We start from the raw sequence: 23,907 nt of genomic DNA on the forward strand, positions 1-23,907 counted from the left end.
TTCAGACTTTAGAACTATGACTTAAATAAATGATAAATTGTTTTAATATTGTTCAGAAAGACTCTATGTTTTAGGTCAGAAGTTAATAAGCCTGCAAGCAGAGTTTGTCTTGAAGCAGATTAATATTTTCAAAGGGACTAAAAACTATTTTATTAAAAGTATTAATATTTTTAGAAAAATGCATAGTTTTTTGGCTTATCTTTTGCACCAAAAGAAAGTTAGCTGTGTTAAATTAATTGTTTTTTTATTTGCAAAAATTACCGGTTTGACTTGAAAAAAAACTTAATCATTTATCTCATATGAGTTTCTCCCTATTCAAAGCGTTTTTCTACCTCAAGTTTAACAGGAAAGTTTAGCAAAGAGCGTTTTGCCAGGTAGCAACGACTATAAAAAACACGTACGGTTTGAATTAACCTTAATTCGCAGATGTCGCGCTAAATATATTAAGTAGAATTTAATTAGATCCACTTTCGCAGGAAGGAATCCTAAAGAGGCGTGCCTAGCCAAGCTGATTTATCTTGCAAGCGTGCATTATTCTGCCTGAGAAGAGCAGGATAATGTGTAGCTTTGCAACAGCTTTTCCAGGAATAAAACATTTTGACGAGCACTCTCTCGCGTCGGGAAAACGCACGTATGCCACCGTCCGTCTTATCAGTCTCATCACGAGTCAAATGCAACGCCCTGCAGCGCGTCAATTAAAAGCTAATTTAAGTCAATTAGGGTCGGCCCTTTCTCACTGCTGCTTCTGGCGAGGCGAGAATTTTTTCGCTGGCTCGCCCGGCGCAAGAAGTGCGACATGATTAGGGGCAAACAATGCCAACCGCGCGCGTCGGCTTTTACGGCGCCAGCACCAACCAAATTGAATAATAACGATGATAAGATTGTTAGCCGCGCGAATCTAAAAACGGTTCTACAAGAAAGGAGGCGGCGGCAGAGGAGGCTGCTGCTCTCCTCTTTTTTAGAATTTTATACAAGCTCATAAAAAATGCATTTCATTAAGAGCTTGAGTGGAGGCGGTGAGGGTGTTTTACGTGCGCGCCGCCGAGCTGGCAAAAAGCGACCGTGCTGCATTCGCCACTCGACGAACACACAACTAAATTTGTTATCTCGCGTAAAGAGGAAAAAATGAAGTCGAATTTATTCTCCTTTTTAGCGCGTGTGTGTACGTCTAGCCTTGCGCTCTTTTAAAACAGCTAGCGCGAGTCGCAGCGTGAAAGAAAGGATCGGGGTTGTGCGCGCGCGGCATTTTTATCCTTGACACTTTTTAAGCGCCTGCTATAAATTTCGGTCCTGCGAAAACCCGCGTAAAGTGGATTTTTTCGCATGTAGATGGATGGAGATGAGGTTTTAGGCAGCTCCGAGATATACTGAGCAGCACATTATTCCCGAATTTATTCCATATTTCCTGCCATTTTTATTATTTTCTTGCAAACTTTTTTCAGTCAAGCCCTTATTTTCGTTGCCAAGTTTTTTCTTAACTGTTCAGAGCTATAGATACAATAAATAACGAGAAGAAATTGCTGCATGTGAATCAATTAACCGTCTTTAAACATTTGTTTCAATTTTTACAAAGGAAATTTTCTATATGTTATTTCCTTTTCGCTATTCATTCTATCTATTCTGGTTCATTTAAATGGCAATATATTGTTAAACCTCGAAAAGCTTCGCATCGTTTCCAAGATGCGTTAATGACAAAAAGTTCTCATCGATACGAGAATGGTCTAGACGCTATTGATATTGACGTCGTTCTCAATTCTCCTGAAGTTGCTTTTGTGCCTACGTCATTGTGCTTCTCATGTACATCAGCAGTTCAAAACTTACAGCCTTATTGGCAAAGCTAAACTTGAAGAATCAACATAACAGAATAAAAACTAGTGAGCATCCTGTTGCAACTCCTACACACTACAGACTAAAAATGTGACAAAGATAAATTAGGCGCTAGGGGAATTTATTAAAAATTGCTTTTTGCAATTGATATAATATCGCTTTTTAGCATTTTAGCGGGCAAAGGAAACTACGATTATTTTGTTCAATCAAAACGTTTCATTCAATTCCTAATCCAGACCCTTTCCTAAATAATTTTTCATCTGTTTTGTCGCTTCGTCTTATCTACGAATTTCTTTGCATCCCTGAAGAAAGGGTTCACTGGATAATGAAAACCAACCATCTTGAACATAACGTAAGTAAAGTGTAACGTAATACAAAAATCCGATCTTATATGATCTGGAGGTGTCGTGTCATCAAGTATTGAAACTTCCAATTCGACGAGTATATTTTCCGAAGCTTTTTATGATGCGCTTTGTAAGATAATATACTTAGCAACAACTCTCAGTCGGTGGAATGTGCCATCGAGATAAATCCGTGAAACAGTCGCTCGCAGAGATCATCGACTCCACCGCCGCTGCAATCGTTGCGAGATGGAGGCATTCGCACTCTGGAACACCTCTCTATCTCCGTTTTACTTTTCAATCGACGTCGAGGCGAAAGTGTGTGTAGTGCTCTCCGAGTGAGTGCATTTTTATAAGCTGCCATTGCGAATCAGCGTTGCGTCGTCGTCGAAGGCAAATTGGATTTGGGCCTGATTTTGTAGCGCAAACAAAGCACGCGAGAGAGCAAGCGACAAAGTAAATGCAAAAAAGCAGCATCAGGCGCGCGCACGCGGGGGCGAAATGTGCAAAGGTCGAGCCGACGTAGCTGCTCTGATTTAAACAAGGTTATTCCATTATCAAGTACGAAAAAGACGATAATAAACGGGTTGCTCCGCTCATACGCAGCGCACACAGGGCAGGGAGGTTGCGAGAGGGTCTCTTCTCTTCGCTCCGCTATTTATAAGTACATATATATGTATATACACGCATGGCATGTGGAAACACGCGGCGGCAGCACAGAGGACGCCGACAAATAATTGAATCACAAATTCTGTAGCTTTTTCATGGCGCTCGGCATCGTGTGCTTTGTAATTTTATTAGAATCCCATTATTATGATACACCAGCAGCACAGCAACCAGCCCGCGCCAGAGAGTGTGTGTGTGTGTGGCAAAATTCGACCCAGCTCGCTCTCGCACTGGGCTCGCTCACTCGCCGCCCCAACATCAATCCCGCCAGCTCGCTCACCCACGACCCGTGTTGCCTCGAACATGGGTTTTTTGCATTTTGTGTTTTTGCCAGCCACCGCCGCGTCCTGATAAAATTTTCATCCGTTTTTGTTTTGTCTCCCGCTCGGGCTAATTTGGTAATTGTGAGGCGCGTGTAATGTGGCAAGTTGTTAATTCTGCGGTTGTGTAATTATTTTCGACGCTAAATTCTGCTTGTTTCCCCCAAATATTTTTGTAGAGTTTTGCGGTGACAAATGCCTGCAGCTGTTATCCCTTTTATTGCACCCCGTCTTTTATATCCTGTGTTACGTTCAGCTTCCTGGAGGGTATAATATAGCGTTTTAATTTGTTTGATAAATTACATCTGCATCATCGGGCTATAAACCCTTGGTGACAACACATAATGGACCCCACGATGGATTTCTATAGAGCTTTACAACAAAACAGTGCTTGCCTAGTACCTTTTGCTAACAGGACTTAATACATGCTCGTTTCTGTAGGATAGTTGGCCAAGGGTGAAATTTTTAACTCATTGGTCGTTGATAAAGATGTACTGCACTTTACCGAGCAAGCTCAAACAGCGGAGCAAGTGGCTAAATCAATAGTAAATCTCGCAACTCGGCTTTCCTTGCGACCAAACTCCCTTTAACAAAATTAAATGCTTTATTTGAAGTTGTTTCAAAGAGGACAATTCTCTACTTCTCACATGTCACGAAAATTTTACAAAATATATCCGTACATCAATAAAGGCTGCTAAGGATTTCGAGACAAAGCATTGTGAAATATTTTCGCGATTGTTTGCACTATTTGGGGGAGAAAAAAATCAGAAATTTGAAAGTTAATTTCATAGTGTCACTATGCAGCCATTTGTCAAATTTTTTGCGCTTGCAGCAGTACCCACAGCAGTCTCATACGCTCAAATAATTTGATTTGGGAAACAATAACACATTTAATCGCATTAAGCAAAAGCCTGGCCTCTGTAATGCCGCTAGTTTTTGCGGCACTCCCTCGCGGTTCGAGATTTGTATTAGCAGCAAAGTAGATTATTTTGTGCACTTTTGCTCTTTTGCTGCCCGAGGGACCAAACTGCCGCCACCACGGCACTTACACGCACACATATGGCACTTCAGGCCAAGCTCCGCGTGTGTTGCACGCAGACAAAAAGTACGGTGCCATATCGCGCGTAGAGACAATTCCCAAATGCTTCAAGATGGAGAGATTTCGCCTTCAAACGCAGGAGCTGAACGATTTTTCTCATTTTCCCCTGTCATAAGGACAAAGCGAGGGTCAACCAAACGCACATGTCTCATCATCCGAATCTGAAGCACTCGCGTTATTATCTGAAAACGTAGACGAAAAATAGAGCCCCTTTTGGATTTTTGATAGTAAACTTATTACACAAAATCAGTTTCATTGTTATAAAAGATGAATGTTATTCTTTTTAAAACATTATTTGAAGTCATATCATATATATGAACCTTACATGCACTTTTAAATCAACTGCTGCGTCCACTTCAAATTTAATCATTTATCGGAAAAAAATTGACGGCTTCTTTGTCGAGACCTTGTTAATACAAAATAATTTTTATATATATGCAGTGAAATTTGTCCTTCCTTACTGTCTGAGCAAATAAAAAGCAATCTACAGTTAATATAAAGGTGTGACAGACAGAGATTTGATGGTGAATGACCTCTTAATAATTATCTTGAATGTGAATAGCGGAAAACTCACTCAGGCACTTTAAAAGTGGTGCAAGTTCATCAAGTTTTTTTTTATAAGTAAGCCCCAATGTTTGATGGCGATAGAAGGTGGTAGAATCTCGCGCGGAGTGACTGTAGAATGGTGTGTTGTTTTTCTCCAGCAGTGGTAGGAAAAAGTGCGGCAGTGTTACATGTACGATTTCTGCGCGCCTATAGCCGCAGATCTGACAAGTGTCCTTCCTCTACTGTGCCGCTGACTGCTGAGGGGTGGCAAAAAGTGAAGCATGTTTTGCGCTGCCGCTCGAGCACTTCAGCACGCGCACCTATCTCCACGTACAACTAGTTAGACCCGCAAAACAACCCCCTTTTTATTAGTGCCTTCCTAATTACACTCGCTGGCGAGCTGGCGACGATGCAACCGCACTTGACAAACTTGCCTTGCCGCGAGCAGGCGAATAAGCGACTCGCCATATAATAAAAGTTTTGTCATTTGCATGTGCGAAAAGAGAGTAAGAGAGAGTTGCCGCAAGTAGGCGAGTTAGAGAACGAGTTGGACACAATCGACTCAACCCCGCTCGTTTGGAGTCAACTTTGCACCAGAGACGCATACATACATTTGTTCGCCTGAAATCACAGTTCTGGGATCGAGGCACATGGCAAAGAGAAATGAAGCCTGAACAGGATGTGGGAAAATTTAATTGAGATATTTGTATTTTAATATTCTTGCTTGATCTTTCTCTTAAAATAAACGCATTGCAAGAATTTCTAGAATTGCTGCAGAGCGTTCAATTTTTATTTTCCCAAGGTTGAACCTAAATTTTTAACCGTTTTTATCTTATTGGAGAACAAACTAAACAGATTTCGTAAAAATATTGATATTCAAGAAAAAAGTTATCTTCAGATATGTCATTTTTTAATCTACCTTTGTCACATAATATGAGATGCTTGGAATAGGGGAAACTCTCCGCGATAGTGCGTGTAAACAACATTATTAGATATATATTGAATGTTATATAGGGCTGTGAGTTTAGAATTATATTTTCTGAGCTTTCAACTGTCATCAAAAGAGCACCAAATTGCGAGAAATTAAAAGAAATATTAACCTTATTTGAAATCATCTTGTAAACTGCTTAGACCTTTTTTAGTGTTATTAACCAATGTTATTTTGTTCCTTCAAGCAAAATTCCATCAAAGTTAATGACGTCATTGTTGGTCGTACTCATTCATTTAATTCAATTTTTGAAGTAAAAAAATCCGCCTTCGTTTGATGGTCCACAAACTTGATTAAAATGGTTTCAAAACTTAATCTAATCTCATTTGGTTTTATTGGCATTAAAACCGTACTCAAACGGGAAGGAAGTGCATATTGTGTGTATATGTATTTTGTTCCTATTATGTGATTTCTTAGAAAAAAGGAAACAACTCAAAATCCAATTAATTTACTTGTCAATAAATTCAGTTGGTAGATTAAAATTGTCTCTCTTTTAAAAATACATAAATTTTTGCTCCTTCTAGAGTATAAAATGAAGATCTTATATATTATACTGGCAATAAATTTACTGGGAAATGCTAGTTAGACTTCAAGATTCAAGACTCAAGATACTATGGACTATATAATCAATGAATAAAAAACCTCTAGAACCGAATATTCTATACTAAAGTAGCATCTAAATTAGTAGATTATTTTCCGAAAAGTTTGAAGCCCTATATCGACTGTAAATTTTCAAAACGAACCAGCTAGCTAGCATATACGTTTGCACTTGCAGCAGACCGTTATTTCTATTGTGAATTCTACTGTCTCCCATCAAAAGCCACCATTATTCTTTTTGATCCGCCTCACCACGAGACTGATCCAGTTTGCCAGGTGCAACAGGAAGCTCTCCAACCCTCTTCGCCACCGCACACCTAAATTATAATTTGCTCTGCGGACAGACCGGAAAATCCCCGAGAGACGATCGGCCGTCGCCGAAATCAAGCAACAGCTAGAGCTCTCCGGTTCCGTTTTCCGTGCGCCAAGTCCCAGGGCGCTCTCTCACGGAGAAGTCGCTTGCCCTCCTTGGTATGTTTGTGTTTTACGTTATCCGGCGCGTTTTTTGTTTCCGCGTATACATCCAATGAGCTTCAACCCTGCAAACAAACTCACCAGGATTTCGGTGGCCGCGCGCTCACTTACCACTCTTGTCTCATCACACACACACACACACACACACACACACACACACACACACACACACACACACACACACACACACACACACACACACACACACACACACACACACACACACACACACACACACACACACACACTCACACTCGCCTTTCTCGGGTCGATTTTTGCGCAATTTTCAAGCACGTTGCGCAGGACCATTTACACTATTTTGGGGGAATAATGCGCGTTCTCTTTCCGAGCCTCGCCGATGAGCAGCCACTTATTTCTTTTTTCCTCTCGTCGACACCGCACTCCGAGTGCCGCTTGTTGGTCGGTTCTTTTATGCAGCAGGTCTCTCCAGGGAAGGACCAACGACCTCTTCCTTGTTTTATCATAAACACAGCCGCAAGAACGATATTTCGGCATCCCCCAAGACGCGTCGAGTTTCTATCTTAATAAAATATCAGGAAAATGAAGCAGCCACCCGACCCACTATCTCGACGAATTTATCCCTCCAACTCGACTGTGCTTATGCGGCTAATCAAGAGACTAAAAGGGAAGATCAATTTTTGGCGGATAAGCAGCCCTTCGTAATCCACTAAATTTACTTTGCGAGAGGGGAAAAATGTGATCGGAAAATCGAGCCCACTTTTTGCCCGGGCACGTTTTGAGTCCAAAGAGATTGCCTCGCTAAGCAGGTTGCGTGCCTCGCATGAATCTGCATGGCATCGCGCGTTTTGATTCGCACCTGCTCGCGGTTTCATTGAATAAAAATCAAGTGCATTCAGCAGATAGCCTTAAGGTTATTGAATTAAAAATCAGAAAACACCTTATGTCTTCTGATAAAAGAGGAAAAAATTAAAGCCGCTCCTTCATTGGCAACAATTAATGGCTGATAACGTTTCGATCAAGAGGTGCTCAAACTCACGCACGCGCTTATCTCGCAACACTTGCTGCTAATGCGTCAATCATCTTTCCAAATTGGTCTGGCGGAGGCTCACATTTTTATTGTTGCGCATCTATTTCAGAAAATAATTTTAACTCGTACACACACACACACAGCTCAGTAGTATCATCGATAATTAAAAAGCAATTATCTGGCGCCACGGTAATCACGTGCACAGCGAATGAATTAAAATACATGCATTGCTTCTGACTGTGAAATAGTGGGTAATCGAAATCTAACAAAAACCATCACTTTTTATTTAATCACGCTACGTAGATTGATTTTTGCTGTGCATTTTTGAACAAATTTATTTGATTAAATTTAATATTTTTATATTTCATCATATTTTTAAAAGATAGAAAACTCAAAGGATTGAAAGCTATCGAAGAATAAAGTAATTAAAAAGTCGTGGGCAACGTGAATAAATTAAATACGTTATAATTCATGTTTATAGTTTTATTGTGAAATAATATTAACAATTTATTGCTACCTACACTAAACTTCTTTTAGATTGTAATATTCTCAATGCAGAAGGGTAAATAAATGAAATTTAATTTTCCCTCAAAATTCACAAAAACACAGCAGACGGAAGCGGAGACTCAAACTTCGCCATTGAGCAGTTTCTTGTCGAACAAGAACTCTGCGAGCTCTCTTTGAGGTCCATTCTTCATTTTGCCCAAGGTAGTCAGCTTGCCCGCAAGGTCCCGCTGTCCCTTGTGTTGCTCATCGAGGAATTCGGTCGTCAGATAGTCTACGAACTGCAAAGTTTCCAGCTCGATATAGTGCAACAATTTAATTAATGCCGAGAGTGTATTACGTGGTAGTCATTGGGTTCTTCGTCGCATTTTTTGATGATATGTTTGATTGCACGAGTGACGTGCACCTCGAGACTGAGGGCATCCTCCAGTGCGCTCACGCCGTTCTCCCAGAACTCTTTCAAAGGATCCTGGCGAAAACAATGGAGCAAATTAATAAAAGCAGGCCTCTCAGTACATTTTTCTTCCATTCGCATTCATTCAATCAATCGCTGATATCCGTTTTATTAAACTCGTCAGGCGTTTCAATTTGCTGCCACGTCTCGTTTTATGGATGCGCGCAGGAAACAATGCTTCCAATTGCGAGAGCTGTGCCCATCAAATTAAAAGCCGGTAACTCGAGGAAATTGGATTTTTTATCATTCTAGCTTTTCCATTGATTTGGTAAGATCACTGAGGATTGATTTCCCAAAACAAAATTCATTCGCTGATCTTTGTTTCAGAGATAATTTAAAATTTTAAATTTGATTCAAGTACGTGTTCTTTGTTTACTAACAATTTTCTGAATTATGTCTCCGAGGTTCTTCGTCAGCTGGCCTCGCATGGAAAGGTACTTAAGGAACTTGGTGGCGTGTTCTCGTTCTTCGCTTGCAGCTTCAAAGAAAAGTTTGGCGAAACCTGGCCTGTTGACCGTGTCTCGCGAAAAGTGGGCACCCTGAAAACCAATTGAAATTATTTTCTACTTCGACAGGAAGATAGATGCTTGAAACTGACCATTGCAAGGTAAGTCATTGAAGCATGTAACTCCACTTGCACCTGCTTCTCCACTAATGCAACACAGGACGCTTTCATATTGTTCCAATCTTTAGAATTGTTGGAAAATGTGTAAGTAGGGAACGCACCTGTAATGAAAAATGAGTTTGAAAGTAAGACGCGCTAAGGAATGGGAATAATTTAAAACGCAATGAGCTAGCAGAAGAAGTGGGTCATGTAACAAATTAATAGTCGACGCTTCTGTGGTTTTTTCCGGTAGAGCATGGCACCGAGGGAAGTCGAAAAATACACCTGGCGGTGTTCATTGCCAAAAATTGAGCGCAAAACCGCCAGTCTAGCAAGGTGTGTGCGCAAACGAATCGATACACACGCCACTGGTTTTCGCCCCGGCTCACGTGTATTACAAAACTTTGTCGTCATACACACACACACACACACCAAAAACGCTCACGCTGAAGGAAAATGGGTTGGACCAGCCCGAAAGTGTAGAATACCGAGCGCGAGGGCACAAATGAAATTTTCTCGCGTGGGTTGCACTGCTTGCAAAATTTGCTGTTGCGATAAATTATCTGCTTGTTACAGATCAATATTTTGCTTTGCCAGCATATTCTAGCAGTTCCCGCCAAATTTATCGTTATGTGTTATATGGAAAAAATGTGTTGGCTTGATAAAGGTCTAATGCACTCTAGATATAATTGATTACCAACGTGCCGTATGACCTTTGCAGCGCAGTGCATCTGCAAAAATGATGTTTTCTCAAGCCTTATGAATGTATCATATACAATAATGTATAGTAGAGTACACTGTTGATTCCGAAGGCCCGTCTTTAATATCATATATCAATGGTCCGCACGGTGAAAATTGCTCCAAGGTAAGCAAATGATAGGGTTCGAATACACCTTAATGACTTTAAGATATGCAGCCGCGTCTGCTTGTACCAGAGAGCGACGGAAATTTTGAATTCCGGTCTCTTTTGGTATAAAATGTACTTACACGAATCCTTTGCGGACACCTCAACATTGTGGCCCAGAAGAGCGACAACGATGAACGAGCCTAATATCAGCATCATGTCAGCCGACTGGAGTTTCCTGCTTCTGACAACAAAAGAAATTCTGGGGTCTGCACTCGCACACTGAATCAAATGTTTAATCACGAGATAATGGTTACTAACTGAGTGGTGAAGAGGAGGCCGTCGCCGCCCATCGTATCGCACACTGCACCACGACCTCGGCTCAAGAAGCGCGCCACTTGAGACAAATTTGTTTTTTCCAGCATGTGTGGAGATGCCTGCGCCGATATGTATGAAGAGAAATTTCACAATCCGAGTGCACTGAATCACGTACTCTCTAATGCAAACAATCCGATGGTGGCGTTCCTTAAGAAGCTTAATTCTGTGTAAACTGCGCCCTAGCATTCTGAAGAATTTGTGCATTTTACTGCTATGCAAAACGGTCTTTTTACTTGACAAGAAAAAGTCAGCAAGACATTGTATTTTTTTAATACGAAAGATGTATAAATAAAAATTCCTATCGCACAATATTGTCATTAACCCATTTTAAAAATTTGAAATTCCTGAATAAATTGATTATTTCATCTCAATTTTTTTTAATTTTTGCACAAAATTTCAAAGTGTTTAGTTCTTGGGATTTGGATTTCTAACAGAAAATTTAGAGTGTTAGAAATAACCGTTAATTCGATCAGAACATGAAGTACAACGATATTTTCCAGTTTTTTTTTATTTCCCCGTGTTGATTTTACTAGAAAAACCCCAGTTCCAGCCATTAATTAAGTTTCTATTGTCGAGAGAATTGACGGCGGCGGCTGGTGATACGCGATCGCTGCACATTCGAAGTGGGTGCCATTGGCTGCGATTGCGACAGCGGTGCTCTAAAGCGAGATTATCACATCACAATTGGCCTGCCTCAGTCAGAAGAAGCAATTCAACAGCGGCGGACCCAGTGCGTTTGGAATGAAATTACAAGTAGTGGTGATTGCGTGCCTGGTGGCAGCGGCCGTCGCCGCTGAGGACTCGTCGAAAAATTTTTGCTTTGCAGATGTGGACAAAAAATGCAATAGCCGTAAATATTTTTTTCTTTCCATTAATTCCAGATTTATCTCTTTTTTTTGGTAAATTTAGTTAAGAGCTTAAAATTTCCCGATTTAACTATTTTCTTAATAATTGTCTTTTAGGCCAAAGACTCGTGCGGCGTGATATTACTTAGTTAGAGATGGATCGTTTTAGCATTTTTTCGCCAGTAATTTTCGCACTTTCTTGCTTTGTATAATCTTTTAATTTAATGTATGTTTTTACTAGAGCAACATTAAACAAGAATAATATAAAATTGGTTGAATTCTTTTGATCAAGTTAAACCTTATCCTCCCCAGAGCCAGCAAAAACTGAAACTGAACACTGCAATGCGAAGTACGGTGCCTTCTTGAAGTTAAAAAATGTGACAGAATCTGATCCCGTATCCGACTTTGTGCACGCAAATTTGGTCAACAATTTCCAATACTTGATGCTCGCCACACACTTCAGCAACTATGAGAAAAATCGTCCTGGTTTCGAGAAACTGTACCGCGACCTGTCCGACGAGGCGTGGAATGGCGCCATCGAGATGATCAAATATACAACCAAGAGGGGTGGAAGAGTATTCTTCGAGGGTAGATTTGATAGCAGCGCTATCAAGGTAAATACATTTTTTTGCTCCGTTTCATAACTGGAGGCTAATTTTCTATTTGCCATGTTCGGCAGATGGTGGTCGAGCAACACGAGCTTGGCAGTCTGGCCAAGGCGGTTGACTTGCAGAAGACCCTGGCCCAAGAGGCGCACGACCTTCACAGAATATTTTCCTCTGACGAACTATACGATCCTGATGTGAGTTTCAATGAATCTATTCATTAAAAGTGTAATCTTCATAAAAATTAACAGGCGTCATCCTTCTTGGAGAACCACTTCTTGGGCAAGCATTCTGAGGCCATCCGCGTCCTTTCAGGGCACACCCACGACCTTAAGAGAATGATCCTACCTGGCAAGGATGAAGTAAACAGTTTATCTGCTTTCATGTTTGATGAATATCTGCAAAATTTATAATTTAATGTTATTTCGGAGGTTATTGATGTCATTTAAATAGTTAAATTGTGTTTTGTTTAATAAAAGTCACAAAAAGGTAGTACGTTATTTTAAAACCAAATCTTTATTTTGATTGTTGTAATTTGCCGAAGGAACTGAACTCAAAGTAACACCATCCCGGGAATAGCTTTCAGTAACGCTTCAACCTGAAATAAAGAATGAGCATTAAATTACCTCATGTTTGCTTCATTTAGATTTAAAATGAAAAAGGAGACTTGAAAAATCGTTACACGTAATACTAGAAATAAAATATTGATTCAAACTTTTCAAAGAAAACAGGAATGACTCGAGAAAATAATGCTATAAACTGAACTACCGGCATCAATGGCTTGTAAGGCATATCTTGGAGACTGTGCACGTGAATTTTGCCTGTCCTATCGCCAACAAGAACATTCTGCTGAAGAGAAAGCATGTCATTAAAGACGCACACTAAAATCGGACTAAAACTCGCCATTCCGTCTGGACTAAATACAAGACTGGTCAGCGCTGCTCCAATATTGACTTTGGTTACAGGCTCGTGCGTTTTCCTCGCCAAATCCCAAATGGACAGAAAGGTTCCGCTGGCGCACGCCACAATCGTAGAAAATGAGGGAGACCACTCAGCACAAACGACTGCGCTCTGCACGTTAATAACCGCTGTTTTAATTCCATGCGTTGACTGAATAACATAAATGTGAGCTGCCCGAGAAATAAGAATTTCAGAAATTTATTGCACTCGTTAAAAATGACCTCATGTTTAATCTTAAAAAATCGGTAGCAAAGAGAAAAGGGTGAAAGCTAAAAAAGTTTTAATAGAATCCCCTTTCCCGCTCTTCTCTTCGTTCTCGGGTGCTACCACGGAAATTTCCTTTCGGGGGAAACAAATGCGAGTGCGGCGAAGATGAATGGCGGGCGTTTTATTAAAGTGGCGTGCAAATGCACCCGTAAATACGTACGGCAGAGACCGCCAGCGATAGAATTGGAGCGTCTTTTTTGGAGCGCGCCCACAGGAGCACTTTTCCGTCAGCGCCGGCTGTCAGCGCGAGTTGCCAGCAGAACGGCGAGACCTGCACCTTATAGATGGGGCCCAGATGAGCCCTTACGACGCGCTGAATCTGCAACTCCATCTCCACCTATTTCCATGCGCAAATTACAAAACGCTGGCTGGCTGGCTGGCTGCTCTGAGGGCCGTCATGCTAGCGGTGGTGTCAGGCGGACACACACGCAGTTATTCCTGTCTGACACCCTAGCTATCCGGCGCCGCTAACAATATGGTCCAAACACAATAACAAAGGGAAATTCCTATTTTACGCCGGGGATTGCGCGCACAAATTATAACTTCAGGACTGGACGAGATCGTTACGGCTTTCATTAGTTATATTAGGCCGCGGGGAGTTTCATACATGCTCTGCTAATTATGTCGCTTTTTTTATTAAATTTTGAGAAGTTTCATGTGCAGCCAGAGGGAAAAATGGAGGTTTCTGAACGAAGCACCGAAACAGAAAACACAATTTCCGCAAAAGACTGTGATACTTTACCTCTAGAAGGTATCCCTCTTTGGTTGCAACTAAAATCAGGGGATCCGCCCCATTTGATACGGAGAAATCCAAAATGGAAAAAACTTCCTGGATTGGCACCTCATCCATCATATCCGCAGCGCCAACTTTCTCTTTTTTCAGCAGGCTGATCGGGATCCGAGCAAAGAACCGTTCTAGGGAGATTACACACATACTCTCATCAAAATTTCCAAAATCGTTCACTGTGTACAAAAAAGCCGAACCGATTCTGGACAAATTTAGGCTCCAGATCAAAAGTTGGCCGTCTTCGCCTGCGGACACGATGGCTTCTCCGTGCGTCCACTGGACACTCTTGAGCACCCAAACTGGGCCCACGTGTCCCCCATTCTTCAGGCTGCGAGGCGATTTGTCACTTAGCTATCGTCAAAAGCTCTTTATTTTCGCATCACCTCGCTTGGACGATCGGTTTTTTCTCGGCGTGCGACACGTCGAGCACAATAATTTTGCCATCTTGCAAGCCGACCACTAAAAGTTGAGAGTTAAGCGAAAAGGCGAGGGCGGAGACGGAATGTTCGAAAGGGTAGCTTCGCTCCGGCTGCGTGAGATTCTTGGTCGACCAGCAGCAAACCAAACCGCCTTGCTTGTCTTCTGATAGAAGAAATTGTCCGTAAGCGACAGCCAAGATGTTCTGAAATTGGTGACATTTTACCAAGCAATTATTTAGTGGCGGGATACGTTTTCTCGCATGTAAGAGAGTGAGCTTTTTTTGTTTTTGAGTAAGACCAAGACTGAGTCTTATTAACCTTTACCCTCTTGCAGTGCCGAAAAAATAAAAAATTAAATACAAAGAAGAAAATTGTTTTCGAATTGATTTATTTCTCTAATTGTAATGAGATAAATTATGCTAAACTCACATCTATAAACATTTCGTATTAATGGAATAAAATATTTTGTATTGAATTAGGTTTTTTCCGAGCTGAACAAGTGTTTTAGCTATCGAAACCTCGTTACCGACAAGTTAACTTGCAAACCAAACTCCAGAAAGGGCTCTTGGAACATACCAGCCGGAATTATTATTTTTTCATCGCATACTGTGCAGCTAATATTTCTCCTCGAGAAAGCTTGAATTGAATAAGTTAGCGAATTTCTCATATAGAGCAGAGGTGAGTGGGTGAAAATTATAGCTTCACGCCAAGATTTTTTTAGGGTTTATTGAATAAGAAATTGTTTAATTTTGCATTATATAACAGTGAATCAATATTGAAGCACTCTTTAAAAATAGCTTTTCCTTAAGCGAGACGTGAGAGGTGCTGCTTCAAATAAATAAGCGACAAGCACGAGTCAAGAGGGTCATTTGTCAGAAATTTTCCACCTGACAAAACCAATGTACTTGTGCTGTTTGTAGTGTGTGAAACGCATTTTCACGCTAGACTAGTTTGTACCGAGTTGGTTGTGTTCCAGGCCAAGTTCAGGACGGACTTGTTCTTGGTTGCAGCGCTGTAGTATGTCCACAAAGGGCAAAGTACGTACTGGAAACGGGTGGTGCGCTTTTTATCATCTGCAAGAGCATCCGTCAATATCTATCTGTTTTTGCAGCCGATGCGTATGGATGGATGGATAATCTAATGAAATGTCACGGACCTATTTTTGCCGACTGGCCGAAGTACATGGCTTGCTGGCTTTTGTAGAGGTTGCTCGCCAAGAAGCGTTCGATCACCATGGCTGATTTTCCGAGCTGCGGCGCTTTTTGCTCCTCGCCTTGGCTTTCTCTCCTGCCCGTCTCGCACCACGGCAGAGAGATGAATTTCGGATTCAGCTCCTCTTTACGGCTTGTCTCACCTTTTTCACGTTAAAACAGATCAGCGTGATATAATGCAGTCACTAGAAGGAACGTGGTGCGTGGCAAACCTTGATCCATGGTCGCGTCGAAGAGGTCCCAAACAGTCGCTTCGCATTCAACATCCTGCTCTCGTTCAACACGGAAGAATTTTTGTTATTTTATCCCCGAATGATTAATTCATGATTGAAACCCCGAAAAATTAAAAACTTAGTTAATGACATGTTTCCAAAATATTTTAATATTTTTAGTTCAATAAACTTTCGTTCCAATAAATCCAATTCAATTTATAAAGAATTATAAAATCGTGTTAAAACTGATTGTGAAAAACGACATCACAAAAATCAAGGCTAAAGAGCATATTATATATCTCTTAAATATTTCCCCATACAAATATGCGACCCATTAAGTTAATTTTAGCGATACATATCTATCTCACGAGTACTTTTTAATCTGCGTCCAGAAAGTGCTTTACCCGTGATAACAGCGGAGTCGTCATGGTTGATTTTTGCTTCACTTGCAAATTCATCGTCTGCGTTTTGGCCTCCACCATCTTTTTGCTCTTCCTGTCAACAACGTGCTCGGCCTAAAGTTTTTTGAAACGAGACCGACGCAAATTTCATTTTATTTTCCGACTGTGCTCGTAAACCTGAACTTTGCAATTTTCCTCACCGCGACGGCAGTGGCTGCTGATTCAATATTTGCATCCGGCAGCAGCAGGTCCTTCGGTGTGGCCGTGCTTTGAATTTCCAGCAGCTTGATCGTCTCAGTTTCATGCAAACCAATTTTCTCTTGCTCTAATTTTTGCTCCGTTATTATTTCTCCCGCGGGAATTTCCAGAGCGCTGCTTTCTTTGTCTCCAAACGCATTTCCATTTAGAGCGTGATTTTTCTGAAATGATTATTACTTCTGCTGCCTTGTACTTCTTTGCGGAATATTTTTCCTCGGGAACTTTGCTCAACGCCGAGATTAATTTGCGTAAATTTGATATTCACCCTTAAAATTTCTTGCAGCCTGATTGAGTCGACCTCTGAGGGACGTTGACTTTCCGATTTTTCAAAGGAGCCTGCTTTTGTCGAGAAGCAGCAGCTCTTTTTAGCTGAAGTTTCTGTTTCACTGGCCTTTTTGAATATTAATTTGAAAGGCAAATTATTTTGAAAACTTTAGTTCTAATTGAGATGTACATATATACTTGCAAAAAAATCCGGTCCAAAAACGGATCAACCAACGGTTTCGGCGCAGATTGCTGGTCACCTGCCTGCTGCTTCTTTAATTGAAATAAGAAATTGTTTAATCTGCAAGTTTGCGAAATCAGTTCAAACCTTTTTGGTATTTTGTTTACTCGTGAATTTTGAAGTATTAAGCTTTCTTAGTGTTTGCTGGAACATGTTTGCACTGCGTTGTCTGTAATATTCTGTATTTGTGTCTGGGAAAATACTTTGTATGTTGTGCGGGTGCCTCAAGGCGTCAGGTCTCCAGACACATTTTGCGTAGTGTGTATATGCTGCTAAACAAAAATAATATAGTAACTATGGCAACACGCCTTTTGAACTTAGCGCAGCGTTTTAGCATCTCTGAAAGTTGAAATGTTTGCTGCAAGTATAGTCCTAAAAAAGTGTTTTCATTTCTTGCATAAGTCTAATTCAATTATTTGCCCTTTTGATGCTATGAAAGTGTGTGGGTAGCATGCGCTCCTTTGCCTTATTTATTTTTATCTTGTGAATTTTATGCTTCGTTAGAGTAAACCATAAAATAAACCTCACGTTTCTTGTCTTTATAGTATATAATCTGTTTTTATTAATCACTTTCTGGGATCCAAGAAAATAATACACTATATTTGAGTATTTACAATTTCTTTGATTTTGACCTTTCCTTCATCCCTTGTTTCTTGTCGAGTCACATAGCTGCAAGTCTATATGAAATTCTCTCATACACAATTTTGTTCTTAACAGGAATACTTAAATTATTTTGCAGATTTCCTGCGTAAATTTTTCGCAAGCGGCGTACTTTAGAGTCTCCAAGACGAGATTACCTAATCCAATTTCGTAACGCCAAGATTTGACTAGTAATTGAGAGTTAATTTACTGTCTTCAATTTTACGGAATATATTGTACTGTAGAAATCGTCAAACTGAACTGCATGTATATTGTAGCAAACCTTGTAGCAGTAATAAAATTGTAATTGCTTTAATTCATCACTGTTTCGATTTCGACACCCAAAAGATTACATATAATCAAATATTTATGCTAAGTGATGCTAAGCTGGGGATGTTTAACCTATAAGAAGTAACAAAAATCTATAAAATAATATTATATTATTAATATAATTACTCTGAGAATATAATCGCACAATTTTATTGGCCAATTTTTTGAACGCTTAAATTAGGACGCTTTTTCTACGTTAATTTTTTTTATCAATTATTGCTAAAAAATTGAGTGCTTCGTCTTTCCATCTTAATTAGTAAAATAGTAAAATATTGCAGTTTTAGCCTGGTTTCGGCATTTCAGTAATTGAGCGAGGAGCGAGGTTAGCAGGCACCAGGCGTGACTGCATAAACCATAAAGCAGTGGTAGTCAACTTGATATTACCAGAATGAAAGTTGGGCGCCACCTTGTAGGACAACCAACAACTTTTTTTAGAATCGAGAAGCGCAAAATTCAAATCACGCCAATTGCAACCTAGTGTGAATCTCCCCCTCCGCTGCTCGCACGGTTTAGTTTTTATTTTTTGTTGTTATTGTTTAGAGCGTGCGAATCGCGAAAGTGCGAAAATGAGAATTTTCTCATGAAACACATTTGCCTGTCAGAGCCGCTGTTGCAGCTTGGGCTCTTGGGGAGCCGCTTTGCAGCAGCTATCCAGGTGATACTTTCGGTGAGTTGCTTAACTCAGAGCACCAAATGTATTGTTGCGAATAAACAACCTTGGTGCAAGGACGGCTATAAGGGTGCACATATGGGCCACTAATCCACTTTCTCTGGCCCGCAGGCGGCAAGGACCTCGCAAGGCCACACCAATTTTAAATGGAAGCGGTGACCAGAAATGTTTCTGCGAGTCAGCAGAGCTGTAAGTTCATTTAAATTTAGCTAATTAACACAAAACAATTATTATCAATATTTTTAAAATAATAAAATACCTGATATTACAGTCAACCAGCCAGCTGACCAAACTGCACAGGTGCTCTTCCGGGAAATTTATAAAAATGCTTGGCTCAGGCGATTACCAACTCTCGAAAGAAGAAACTCGGGTTGGATAGCAAGAATTTTAAATCCAAAATAGCATGCAATTGAGTCTCATTTTTAGGTGCAGGAGCTTATTCAAAACGAGGCGAAAATGTTTGGGTTGTATTTTGTGTTCACGACGACAGAGACCCTTTCCTAGAAGTGTATTTGGACCAAAAGGTGGCTATTTCTCACCGACCAGAGTTGTGTGCACCCCTTTCAACATGTCTGCACATATCTCCGACGATATGTGCCTCGCCTGGTGATCAGTATGAATTTGTTATCACCCTCAGAAGTGGTGTGATTAAACTCGCTGCTAGTTCCTGGTAACTAAATTGGACTTTCAAGGAAAATTATCTGATCCAACATCTTCTCTACTTGCAGGGACATTATGATGGATTGGGTAAACTCACTACGTACTAAGTTGGTGGAGTTGAAAATTCTGTCGCCGCAAGAGAATGTTTACAGCCAAGCACCCCAAGCTCCCCGTTTTCCTCTCCTCCCCACTCGGGATCCAAACTCGCCCCTGCCACCAACACCATCAGGGCCCATAGCTATTGTTCCAGGAACAGAACTCCCACAGCCGCAGCCTGCTGGTACTGTTCTCAAATAGCATTCAATTTATATGATTTAAATTTTGTTCTCAATTTTATCTAGATCGCACCCAAAATGAGGCAGCCAACCATGCCACTACGACAATCAACATTAATGTTTCAAGATCTGATCCCAGCGTTGCTAATCTTAGTCAAAGACCCCTTCCCTTGATACCAGACTTAAATGTTGCTGTGGAAGTATTCACTCAGTAAGATGATGCCATTTTTCAAGCAAAACAGTCGTTGCTTACATTTAAATGAATTTTCCAGGTCAATATCAGTGAACTCGGCTCCAGGCCAGAACGTAACTGTGATTGAACTTGAAGGACCAAGCTCTTCTGCAGCTTCAGCCAGCACTGACGTGTTCAACTTTGACGTAATCAGCAGCACGATCAGCGATACCGAGTTGAGTCAGTATGAGCGCTTGTACTTGGGCCACACTGGCCAGACAGACCCCAATGAACCCATGTCACCCCTTGTGATGAATGCCAACCCTCCTGAGTCAACCGGCAATACAAGCTCTTCAGCGATCATTCCGTCAGAAATTCTGGAGGAATCAGAATCGCATCCGCAGCGGCCCCAGGTGCCCAGGAACCAAGTCGAGGAAGTGCAGCGACGGCCAGCACTGCCAACACGCAACCCTCAAGAGACTCCCAGGAGGAAACGCGGACCTCGCATTGAACTAAATGCGAGACGCCCACTTTTGAGGCCGCCCTTGATGCCCCCGCTCACCCTACGGGAGCAGCAAGTGCTGGCCATCACCAGGGAGATCAGACACCCTGGGGGAGTGAGACTTCAGTTGCGGAAAAAGGACTGCGTCAGTTCAATTGCGTTTGTTGACGCTTTTGGAGCTGTTTGGTAAGTTTTTGATGAAGGTCAGGAATGCACTTTGTCAACAACAAATTGCTTTGGTTTAGGATTGCTGGTTGGAGACAAAAGGTCCATCCGCATTTGTATAATGCCTTGCATATTGCTGACAGAGTGCTTAGTGTCACTGGCGTAATTGTTCAAAATGCTGCTGACGCCAATAATGTAATTAGAAACTGCGCTACACCATTTGTAAGTATCCTTATATCCTTAAATTGTTTTCACAATATGACCTTCACCCCAAGCAGAAAAATTTCAATGACTCAGTCTTTGTTTCTGTTTAAAAGAGAGCCTAAGTAATATATAGAAACACAACCACCTGGTATCATATTTTTTTGCTAAAAAATCTCTAACTCCTATCCCTGCAAGGAAACTCATTCCTTTGGAAATGTGTTGATAATTTAAAGATGTTAAATAGTTAAAAAAGTTAATTAGATTACGTCCAGGAATTAATAGAAAATTAAAAAAATACTGATGGTTTGAGACATAAAAAATTATCAAACACTATTTGTATTGCAATTGCAGCCAATCCAGTGTTGGATCAACTTTGTTCTAAGTTATAAATACATTAAATTTAAGGATTATATTAAAATTTCAGGCCGTACAATCTCAGTCCAAGTTGAGATTTTATTTTCCTTTTTAACATCTTAAAAATATGTCTAGACTTGTTTACTAAAGCACTTGTGGGTAAAATAGGAATTTAATATCACTTTAACATGATAATTTCACTTCTTAGAGGTCCCGCTTTTAATTACAAAACATAACGTTTTACAGATTGAAATAATAGTGCGGCGAGTACCATTTGGCCGCGTTTTTGCGATTCGGAAAGATGTAGAAGGCCAAGATGTTGGACTCGAGTTGGAAGGAGGAACTGCAGAAATAAAGAACGTGCACCGTCTTAGTCCTGCAGCAAGAGCTGGAGTGCCACCCAAAGCCCCTTCTTGCGACGGCCTGACATTGTGCAACTGGGTCCTTACTGAAGTCAACAGCCGCCCGCTCAACTTGTTTTTCAAGGATGGGGAAGTGCGGGATAGACTAAATGCAGTTGGCCGTGATTTGTCCATACTGGTTCATCCATACGATTTGATCAAACAAATTAAGAAGCAGCTTAAATCAATTAAGAATCACAAGGATTATTTGGTGCAATGATTAACAACACGTAACTACTGATACATTCCAATTCCAAGTCTGAAAATTGTGCAATTTACTGTTGTCGATACTTAAAAACTTTTAATCATGAATGTGATATTTTAAGAAATTTTCACTAATAAATTTCATAAGGAAATCAAACTAACTTTCTATTCATTTGTACCGCTCGAACATGCAAATTATATGGTACCAAGCTGTAGACTTTCATGCAGATAGATGATAATAACTAATTTAAATCTGGCTCATCATTTCCGAGTTTCGAGGCTCATGGGGGTTCCAGATGTTAAATATAAATGAAAAAGGGGAATTTCCATCTAATCATAACGAGATTTGTTATGCAAACTCCTCTTAATGAGATAAATCGAATGGTTGTAGTTTTTGATTTTTTTTTATAAAATCCTGGTTTAGTTAGGCAGTGTACCAGATAATAACAGCCTGGCTCCTAGACGAGTAATCAAACTATTTTGAAAGCATCTGTTGCGATATGACTACCAAATAACCGCGGAATGTCTTAAATGACCAATCAATGTCTCTTCATGAGCCTATTTTACTAACATCACGATCAATTTCAACTTTTTAACTTCAGTATAATAGTTCCTAACAAAATTATCCGATCCGTGACTAAGGAGAGTAGGATACTCTCCTTATCCTTGACTCTAAACAATGCTAGATCAAAAACTGGAGTTGGCTCATGGTGCTAAGTGAACACATGTGCACATCCGAGCGCAACAAACAAATGGTTCCATTGTTTGTAACATTCTCCACTTAGATTACATATGTAATTTAAAAGAATAAGGACAGCACAAAGCAATAAAAGCCCAAATTCGCTCTTGAGTGGCCTTTATTTCAAATAGAAAAACTCAAAAAGGAATTCCGTAACAGTGAACAGCCCAACGTTCAAGAGTGGTTTTCATGCATTTTATTAGAGATGTCCATACGCCTAGTGCTGCTTTCTTCTGAAAGAGCAACCTAGAACAAATCAAGATAATTTTCAGCTTTCAGTTAAAGACCAAGTGTGCCATAAAAATTACCTTCTGTTAGTCTTGCTCGACCTCCTGTAGGTTGGCACAGGATCGTTGAGCAGCCTGCACACACAACTACACTCTGGGCATGGCTAAACACAGTTGTGATCTTATAACAACCTGTTCAACAGAATAGTAGATAAAGATTAACATAAAGAACTGTGCAAACTTTCTAAATTGTGACCCCTCACACAAAATAACAAGGAAATGCAATAGGCGATCTAGAAAATTCCACTGATAGAAAAAAAATTATAAATAACTTTTGATAGCGGACAAATTCACAAAGAGAATTGAAATTAAGTTAGTTAGAACGTGATTAAATACAAATTCCTTCCGTAAAAATGGCTATTGTGCACAACTTACATACAACACGTGCAACGCAACAACGACGGTGTTTAGGTTACCGCATCGTGTGCAACATTGTACTTTGTATCTATTGTTATTGTAATTTGAGACGAGTTAAGCAGTGCAATTATTGCTTTGCGTTGACATTCTTAACTTAAAACATGGTTTCAGTCACTTACCAGGGCATTTGACATCCATGAAATATGAATTAGGATGCTGCACTAGCCTCTTGAGCTTGTGTTTTCTTTTCTCCTCGGCTGGTGAAGGGTGAAGTAAGTCCTTTGCGAGCTGAAAATATAAGCAGATGATAATTTGCGTTCCCAAGCTGGAGATTTAAAAAGTGAGAAGATGCTCAAAACATTAAATTCAGAGCTTTCCGGCCTAATGTGAATGGCATTTAGGGTGATGCTTGCGTGGTTGCCATAAGGAGGCATGTCGCGGCGGGCATGTTTGGAAACGTCAATCCAATAAATCTGAATATCGCGGAACCAGTGCCTCGGCGATTGAAAATATGGGTTAGGGCGAAAGTTATTATGCTAGCGGCGAGTTTTAAATCCGGGAATCAATCGTATTATCAGAGATTTTATGGAAAAACGAGGCACGTGTAGTTTTCGATACTTACAGGCATGGTTGCGACGAAAGAATGGACTAAAACGGAAGTGACGTCGATCAACGGGGACAACATGGCTGAAGGCACGTACTTTTTCACGTACTCAAAAGTTTGAAACGTTTGAAATAAGTTTTAGCTAGCAAGAATAATATAAATATTATGTAAATTTTTCATTTAGATTACGATTTATTCCCTTTCAAACAATTTTTTTCTAGTT

The 23,907-nt window shown here is 40.5% G+C and overlaps 5 protein-coding genes across 6 annotated transcripts; 2 read left to right on the top strand and 3 right to left on the bottom strand.

Moving 5' to 3' along the window:
• Window positions 1-8,335: 8,335 nt before the first annotated feature.
• Window positions 8,336-10,637, bottom strand: Fer1HCH (Ferritin 1 heavy chain homologue). The gene is made up of 5 exons (XM_065484174.1): window positions 10,417-10,637; window positions 9,424-9,551; window positions 9,206-9,364; window positions 8,712-8,840; window positions 8,336-8,652 (listed from the first exon to the last, which is right to left on the bottom strand). The coding sequence occupies exons 1-5, from the start codon at window positions 10,490-10,492 to the stop codon at window positions 8,494-8,496; spliced, it is 651 nt and encodes a 216-aa protein (XP_065340246.1). The 5' UTR covers window positions 10,493-10,637; the 3' UTR covers window positions 8,336-8,493.
• Window positions 10,638-11,325: 688 nt separating this feature from the next.
• Window positions 11,326-12,614, top strand: Fer2LCH (Ferritin 2 light chain homologue). Its single transcript, XM_065484176.1, has 4 exons — window positions 11,326-11,501; window positions 11,809-12,110; window positions 12,176-12,298; window positions 12,353-12,614. Exons 1-4 carry the CDS (start codon window positions 11,393-11,395, stop codon window positions 12,512-12,514), a joined length of 696 nt encoding a protein of 231 aa, XP_065340248.1. The 5' UTR covers window positions 11,326-11,392; the 3' UTR covers window positions 12,515-12,614.
• Window positions 12,595-16,772, bottom strand: LOC135939676 (dynein axonemal intermediate chain 4-like). Its single transcript, XM_065484175.1, has 12 exons — window positions 16,559-16,772; window positions 16,362-16,472; window positions 15,958-16,012; window positions 15,691-15,888; window positions 15,492-15,607; window positions 14,499-14,737; window positions 14,313-14,443; window positions 14,071-14,243; window positions 13,489-13,665; window positions 13,005-13,172; window positions 12,870-12,947; window positions 12,595-12,699 (listed from the first exon to the last, which is right to left on the bottom strand). The coding sequence occupies exons 2-12, from the start codon at window positions 16,437-16,439 to the stop codon at window positions 12,655-12,657; spliced, it is 1,458 nt and encodes a 485-aa protein (XP_065340247.1). The 5' UTR covers window positions 16,440-16,472; window positions 16,559-16,772; the 3' UTR covers window positions 12,595-12,654.
• Window positions 16,773-18,589: 1,817 nt separating this feature from the next.
• Window positions 18,590-21,854, top strand: LOC135940013 (uncharacterized). Its single transcript, XM_065484652.1, has 9 exons — window positions 18,590-18,757; window positions 18,872-18,949; window positions 19,032-19,130; window positions 19,187-19,430; window positions 19,489-19,700; window positions 19,762-19,906; window positions 19,968-20,555; window positions 20,615-20,756; window positions 21,339-21,854. Exons 2-9 carry the CDS (start codon window positions 18,907-18,909, stop codon window positions 21,711-21,713), a joined length of 1,848 nt encoding a protein of 615 aa, XP_065340724.1. The 5' UTR covers window positions 18,590-18,757; window positions 18,872-18,906; the 3' UTR covers window positions 21,714-21,854.
• A 682-nt stretch (window positions 21,855-22,536) lies between these two features.
• Window positions 22,537-23,833, bottom strand: RpS27 (ribosomal protein S27). Of its 2 annotated transcripts, none has more exons than XM_065483278.1 (4): window positions 23,703-23,833; window positions 23,260-23,368; window positions 22,745-22,855; window positions 22,537-22,682 (listed from the first exon to the last, which is right to left on the bottom strand). In XM_065483278.1, the coding sequence occupies exons 1-4, from the start codon at window positions 23,763-23,765 to the stop codon at window positions 22,654-22,656; spliced, it is 312 nt and encodes a 103-aa protein (XP_065339350.1). In that variant the 5' UTR covers window positions 23,766-23,833; the 3' UTR covers window positions 22,537-22,653. The 2 variants fall into 2 exon arrangements, with proteins under 2 accessions (XP_065339350.1, XP_065339351.1); XM_065483279.1 differs by lacking the exon at window positions 23,703-23,833 and adding an exon at window positions 23,494-23,529.
• Window positions 23,834-23,907: the final 74 nt, after the last annotated feature.

This window comes from Cloeon dipterum, chromosome 3 (assembly GCF_949628265.1).
Source record: "Cloeon dipterum chromosome 3, ieCloDipt1.1, whole genome shotgun sequence".
Taxonomy (NCBI): Eukaryota; Metazoa; Arthropoda; class Insecta; order Ephemeroptera; family Baetidae; genus Cloeon; species Cloeon dipterum.

Coding starts and splice junctions, on each gene's coding strand:
- Fer1HCH (XM_065484174.1), bottom strand. CDS start 10,492: ATGATGCTGATATTAGGCTCGTTCATCGTTGTCGCTCTTCTGGGCCAC. Junction 9,365..9,423: donor CAATGACTTACCTTGCAATG/GTCAGTTTCAAG, acceptor ATTGGTTTTCAG/GGTGCCCACTTTTCGCGAGA. Junction 8,841..9,205: donor GAGACATAATTCAGAAAATT/GTTAGTAAACAA, acceptor TGTTTTCGCCAG/GATCCTTTGAAAGAGTTCTG.
- Fer2LCH (XM_065484176.1), top strand. CDS start 11,393: ATGAAATTACAAGTAGTGGTGATTGCGTGCCTGGTGGCAGCGGCCGTC. Junction 12,111..12,175: donor TTGATAGCAGCGCTATCAAG/GTAAATACATTT, acceptor CATGTTCGGCAG/ATGGTGGTCGAGCAACACGA. Junction 12,299..12,352: donor ACGAACTATACGATCCTGAT/GTGAGTTTCAAT, acceptor AAAAATTAACAG/GCGTCATCCTTCTTGGAGAA.
- LOC135939676 (XM_065484175.1), bottom strand. CDS start 16,439: ATGGTGGAGGCCAAAACGCAGACGATGAATTTGCAAGTGAAGCAAAAA. Junction 15,889..15,957: donor CGACGCGACCATGGATCAAG/GTTTGCCACGCA, acceptor AACGTGAAAAAG/GTGAGACAAGCCGTAAAGAG. Junction 13,173..13,488: donor TATCGCTGGCGGTCTCTGCC/GTACGTATTTAC, acceptor ATTAACGTGCAG/AGCGCAGTCGTTTGTGCTGA.
- LOC135940013 (XM_065484652.1), top strand. CDS start 18,907: ATGGAAGCGGTGACCAGAAATGTTTCTGCGAGTCAGCAGAGCT. Junction 18,950..19,031: donor TTCTGCGAGTCAGCAGAGCT/GTAAGTTCATTT, acceptor CTGATATTACAG/TCAACCAGCCAGCTGACCAA. Junction 19,907..19,967: donor GCTGTGGAAGTATTCACTCA/GTAAGATGATGC, acceptor TGAATTTTCCAG/GTCAATATCAGTGAACTCGG.
- RpS27 (XM_065483278.1), bottom strand. CDS start 23,765: ATGTTGTCCCCGTTGATCGACGTCACTTCCGTTTTAGTCCATTCTTTC. Junction 23,369..23,702: donor CTTTCGTCGCAACCATGCCT/GTAAGTATCGAA, acceptor TTATATTTTCAG/CTCGCAAAGGACTTACTTCA. Junction 22,683..22,744: donor TCGAGCAAGACTAACAGAAG/GTAATTTTTATG, acceptor GATTTGTTCTAG/GTTGCTCTTTCAGAAGAAAG.